The 5,676-nt window shown below is 42.2% G+C and overlaps 1 protein-coding gene across 3 annotated transcripts in view; it reads right to left on the reverse strand.

Annotated features, from left to right (window-relative positions):
- The window catches only part of LIN52 (lin-52 DREAM MuvB core complex component), a 120,919-nt gene that overhangs the window by 105,904 nt on the left and 9,339 nt on the right, over positions 1-5,676 (reverse strand). For all 3 annotated transcript variants that reach the window (XM_011949581.1, XM_011949582.1, XM_011949580.1), the window contains exons 3-4: positions 2,392-2,429; positions 222-288 (exon numbers count right to left, since the gene is read on the reverse strand). In XM_011949581.1, coding sequence (XP_011804971.1) covers positions 222-288; positions 2,392-2,429 — 105 coding nt within the window. The remainder of the gene's footprint in view (positions 1-221; positions 289-2,391; positions 2,430-5,676) is intronic.

The raw sequence follows: 5,676 nt of genomic DNA on the forward strand, positions 1-5,676 counted from the left end.
AAAAAAAAAAAAAAAAAAAAAGACTGAATCTTGAATTGGCAGGATTTCTACACATGGAAAAGGTAGAGAAGGGCATTACAGACATGAAAAACTACAAATAAAGAAGTTTAAATGAGAAGTCTGAAGCCAAAAATACTTGTAAGGAAATGGAAAAAAAAATGGAGAGGTAGTTTATGGAAAACCATAAATATCCAGTTAAAAGTGTAACCAGCATCATTTACCTTTCAACATGTCGATGTCATCACGTTCTATCTCAGCCATCCATTTGGGCGGAGAACTAGTAATAGGCTGTCAAAAAAATAATATATCCATTCAGACACGTAAAAAGTGTGATGAGACCCTATTATTCTTGTAAGAAATGTAGCCTGGGCCAGATGCGGTGGCTGCCAAGGTGGGCGGATTACTCGAGGTCAGGAGTCAGGAGTTTGAGACCCACCTGGCCAACAGGCAGAAACCCCATCTCTACTAAAAATACAAAAAAAATTAGCCAGGTGTGGTGGCACACACCTGTAAACTCAGCTACTTGGGAGGCTGAGGCACGAGAATTGCTTGAACCTCTTGAATGTGGGAGGCAGAGGTTGCAGTGAACCAAGATCATGCCACTGTACTCCAGCCTGGGTGAGAGTATTACTCTGTCTCAAAAAAGAAAAAGAAAAAATGCAGCTTGTCACATAGCCTTCAGGTTGTTTGAAAATACTGGCAGATTATAAGTTAAAAAACCTGGATTTCTCCAGGTTTAGCTATGGCCTACAAATAGTCACTGTAAAAAACATGGCTCATCTTTAAAGTCAGTCTCAGAGAAATTATTGTGGAAGAATAGTTATGACCACTATTACTGGTTTATGCATAACAAGTTAGTATAGCAATGAAAGAAATTACTTGAAATTCAGTTCTGGTAAAAGACTCCAATTCAACTGTTTGAAACACTAATCAGTAAGTAACATTCTCTGGCATACGGGAAGATTCAAAGAAGAATCAAGAATGAGAAAATCCTCATTCTAAGTGAGAGAAATCTAGAATGGTCATGAATTGGAACTTCACAATTTTATTGTAGGTTTTAGAAAACTTCAGAATTTTACAATTTTTCATTTATGAAAGTGAACTTAAAACTATGAAAGAAGGGACGGGCGCAGTGGCTCACGTCTGTAATCCCAGCACTTTGGGAGGCCGAGGCGGGCGGATCAAGAGGTCAGGAGATCGAGACCATCCTGGCTAGCACCGTGAAACCCCGTCTCTACTGAAAATACAAAAAAAAAATCAGCCCAGTGTGGTGGCGGGTGCCTGTAGTCCCAGCTACTCCGAAGGCTGAGGCAGAATGGCATGAACCTGGGAGGCAGAGCTTGCAGTGAGTCGAGATCACGCTACTGCATTCCAGCCTGGACAACAGAGCGAGACTCCGTCTTAAAAAAAAAAAAAAAAACATGAAAGAAAGTCCATTCTTAGAACAGCTCTGGGTCAGCAGTTTAACACTAGTTGCACACGAGAATCACCTATGTAACTTTTAAAAATATAAATGCCTTGGCCACACTCCAGACATAATGATTTAGAATATGAGGGGTAGGGAAGGGTCCAGTGGAAAAAGCAGAGCAACGGACTCCTCATATGTGTTTTTCTTTTTTTTAATTATTATTTTTTTCTTGGTGCTCATTTGTTACAGTGCATTTTTCAAGAGCTCCATAGCTGCATGTTGATGATTCTGTCACGCACAAAAGGTAGAGTTGAGAAACATTATTTCAGCTTTGCATCCTTCTCTTTTTTTTAATTAAAATGTACTCAGTACCTATTATGTGACAAGCAAAACACTTTACATGCATCAAGCCATTTACCTCCAAATCAGCTCTATAAAGTAGGTGTTATTTTTCCCATTTTTCACATTAAAAAAAAATAATAACAGGTACAATAGCTCACACCTGTAATCCTAATGCTATGGGAGGCTGAAGCAGGAGGATCGCTTGAACCCAGGAGTTCAAGACCAGCCTGGGAAACACAGTGAGATCTCATCTCCACAAAAAATTTTAAAAGGCCAGGCGCGGTGGCTCACACCTGTAATCCCAGCACTTTGGGAGGCTGAGGTGGGTGGATCACTTGAAGTCAAGAGTTTGAGACCAGCCTGGCCAACATGGTGAACCCCATCTCTACTAAAAATACAAAAATTAGCCAGGCATGGTGGTGGGCACCTGTAATCCCAGCTACTTAGGAGGCTGAGGCAGGAGAATTGCTTGAACCTGGTTAAGTGGAAGTTGCAGTGAGCCGAGATTGCACCACTGCACTCCAGCCTGGGCGAAAAGTGAGACTTTGTCATAAATAAAATAAAATTAAAAAGAGAGATCTGAGCTTTTACCCAGGAGCGAAACTTTGGATCGACCTCAGTAGGTAAGGGATATTACTTACACTTTTGAAGGAAGCTGCAAATTCAGCAACACCTGGTACTAAAAGAAAAACAAAACAATATTTATTCAATAAATATGATTGCTCAGGCATAGAAGATCCAAATAATAAGAAAACAGCTTTGTCTGTTACAGGCGTGAGCCATCATGTGTGGCCGCCCCCCTCCCCCTGCCACTGCTGTCGTAAGTTATTTCATCCTTTTTTTAAAATTTTTATTTTATTCATTTATTTATTTGAGACACAGTTTTCTTATAGTTTAGAACAAGAGAAAGAATAAACCAATAACTATAATACTGTTTCAGTCCTCAAAGAAAGATGCCAGGGCTATGGGAAGACAAAAAATGGAAAGCTAAGTCAGACCCAGGGGGCATAAAAAGCTTCTCAAGGAAAATAATGACTCAACTGAACTTGGAAGGACCAGGAGTTAGCTGGTTGGGAGGGCGGTAAGATACAATATCTCTTACCAGAAACTTTAAACTGCCTTTTTAGAGATGCTATTCTGTCAATCCGATTTTCTTTATTTTAAGTTTCTCACAGAAAGAATCACATTAAAAGGCAGAAAAATAAAAATTAGGGCTGGGCATTTTGGTAAGCCAAGGCAGGAGGCTCACTTGAAGACCAGCCTGGGCAACAAGGCAAGACTCCAGACTCTACAAAAAATTAAAAAACTGGGCCGGGTGCGGTGGCTCATGCCTGTAATCCCAGCACTTAGGGAGGCTGAAGCAGGTGAATCACTCGAGCTCAGGAGTTGGAGACCAGCCTGGGCAATATAGTGAAACCCCATCTCTACAAAAAATACAAAACTTAGCCAGGCATAGTGACATGAACCCCAGTCCCAGCTACTTCGAAGGCTTGAGCCCAGGAAGTTGAGGCTGCAGTGAGCCATGATCACACCACTGCACTCCAACCTGGGCAACAGAGCAAGACCCTGTCTCAAAAAAAAAAAAAAAAAAACAGAACACAAAAAAACAGTTAGTTGGCCATGGTAATGCACACCTATAGTCCTAGCTACTCAGGAGGCTGAGGCAGGAGGATGACTTGAACTCAGAAGTTGGAGGCTGCAGTAAGCTATCATTGTGACATTGCACTTTAACCTGGGTGATAGAATGAGACTCTGTCTCTAAAAAAATAAATAATTAAAATAAATAATTAAAATAAGATCTTTGCCTGAGCTCAGGAGTTCGAGACCAGTCTGGACAACACAGTGAAACCCCGTCTCTACTAAAATACAAAAGATTAGCCAGGTGTGGCAGCATGCACCTATAGTCCCAGCTACTTGTGAGGCTGAGGCAGGAGAATTGCTTGAACCTGGGAGGTGGAAGTTGCTGTGAGCTGAGATCACGCCACTGCACTCCAACCTGGGCAACAGAGCGAGACTCTTGTCTCAAAAAAAAAGTTCAATCTCACCAAAAAGGAAATGCAAAATGAAAGTAATAGATTAATAACGTCTAATACTGGCTAGTATGTGAGGAAAGGGGCCCTCATACAGTTATTCTCTTCCATGTATACAAAGATATGTATACATGAGTATTCACTGATAAACTATCTGTAAAATCAAAAACTAGATATAGGCTGGCCACAGTGCCTCACACCTGTAATCCTAGCACTCTGGGAAGCCAAGGTGGAAAGACAGCCTGAGCCCAGGAGTCCAAGACCAGTCTGGGCAACAAAGTGAGACCCTGTTCCCACAAAAAAGTTTTTTTAAATAGCTGGTTGCGGTGGTGCATGCCTGTGGTCCCAGCTACTCAGGAGGCTGAAGTGAGAGGATCACTTGAGCCCAGGAGGTTGAGGCTGTAGTCAGCTGTGATCATGCCACTGCACAAAGCCTGGGTGACAGAGTGAGACCCTGGCTCAAATTAAAAAAAAAAAAAAAAAACCAACTACATATAACTTAAGTTTCCAAATAATGTATGAATATATAAACTATAATATATCCATACAATGAAATGTATTTAAAAGAATGAAGTAGACATACACATACCAAGATGGAACTGTTCATATGTGGAGTAAGTTAAGTGGCAGGCCACATGCATGACTCCATCATTATGAACAAAAAAAACCCCTCTTATATATACTTTAAAAATTATTATTTCCTTATCTGTATAAGTATAAAACAGGTCAAAAGGATGTCTACCTTTTTTTTTTTTTGAGACAGAGCTTCACTCTTTGTTGCTCAACCTAGAGTACAATGGAGTGATCTCCACTCACTGCAACCTCTGCTCACTGCAACCTCTACCTTCCAGGTTCAAGCAATTCTCCTGTCTCAGTCTCCCAAATAGCTGGGATTACAGGCATGTGCCACCACACCCAGCTAATTTTTTGTATTTTTAGTAGAAACTGGGTTTCACCATGTTAGCCAGGCTGATCTCAAACTCCTGATGTCAGGTAATCCGCCCGCCTCGGCCTCTCAATGTGCTTGGATTATAGGCATGAGCCACCACACCTGGCTGGAGTTGTACCTTTTACAAGGATTTGTGCGATTAAAAGTGATTAACTTTGTAAGAGTGGGCCAGATGCAGTGGTTCAGGCCTCTAATACCAGCACTCTGGGAGGTCAAGGCAGGCAGATCATCTGAGGTCAGGAGTTCAAGACCAGCCTGGCCAACATGGTGAAACCCCTTCTCTACTAAAAATACAAAAATTAGCCCGGTGTGGTGGCATGCACCTGTAATCCCAGCTACTTGGGGGGCCAAGGCAGGAGAATCGTTTGAACCCGCAAGCAGAGGTTGCAGTGAGCCAAGACTGCACCATTATACTCCATAGCCTGGGGAATGAGAGTGAAACTCCATCTCAAAAAAAACAGTGATTTGAAAGAGGTGAGAAAATGCTTTATGTATCTCAGTATTATGTGAATTTCTTATAAATGTAGTTTTGGGGGCCGGGTGTGGTGGCTCACTCCTGTAATCTCAGCACTTTGGGAGGCCGAGGTGGGCGGATCACCTGAGGTCAGGAGTTCAAGACCAACCTATTTGGTGAAAAGCTGTCTGTATTACAAATACAAAAATTAGCCGAGCGTGGTGGCGAGTGCCTGTAATCCCAGCTACTCAGGAGGCTGAGGCATGAGCATCGCTTGAACCAGGGAGGTGGACGCTGCAGTGAGCTCGACCTGGCAGTGAGCCAAGATTGCACCTTTGCACTCCAGCATGAGCGACACGAGCGAGACTCCATCTCAAATAAACAAACAAACAAACAAACAAACAAATATAGCTTGGGGGATTTTTTTGAGAAAGAGTCTTTCTCTGTTGCCCAGACTCAGTGCAGTAGTGTAATCTTGGCTCACTGCAACCTC

This window comes from Colobus angolensis, unplaced genomic scaffold, assembly GCF_000951035.1.
Source record: "Colobus angolensis palliatus isolate OR3802 unplaced genomic scaffold, Cang.pa_1.0 Scaffold3, whole genome shotgun sequence".
NCBI classification, from domain to species: Eukaryota; Metazoa; Chordata; class Mammalia; order Primates; family Cercopithecidae; genus Colobus; species Colobus angolensis.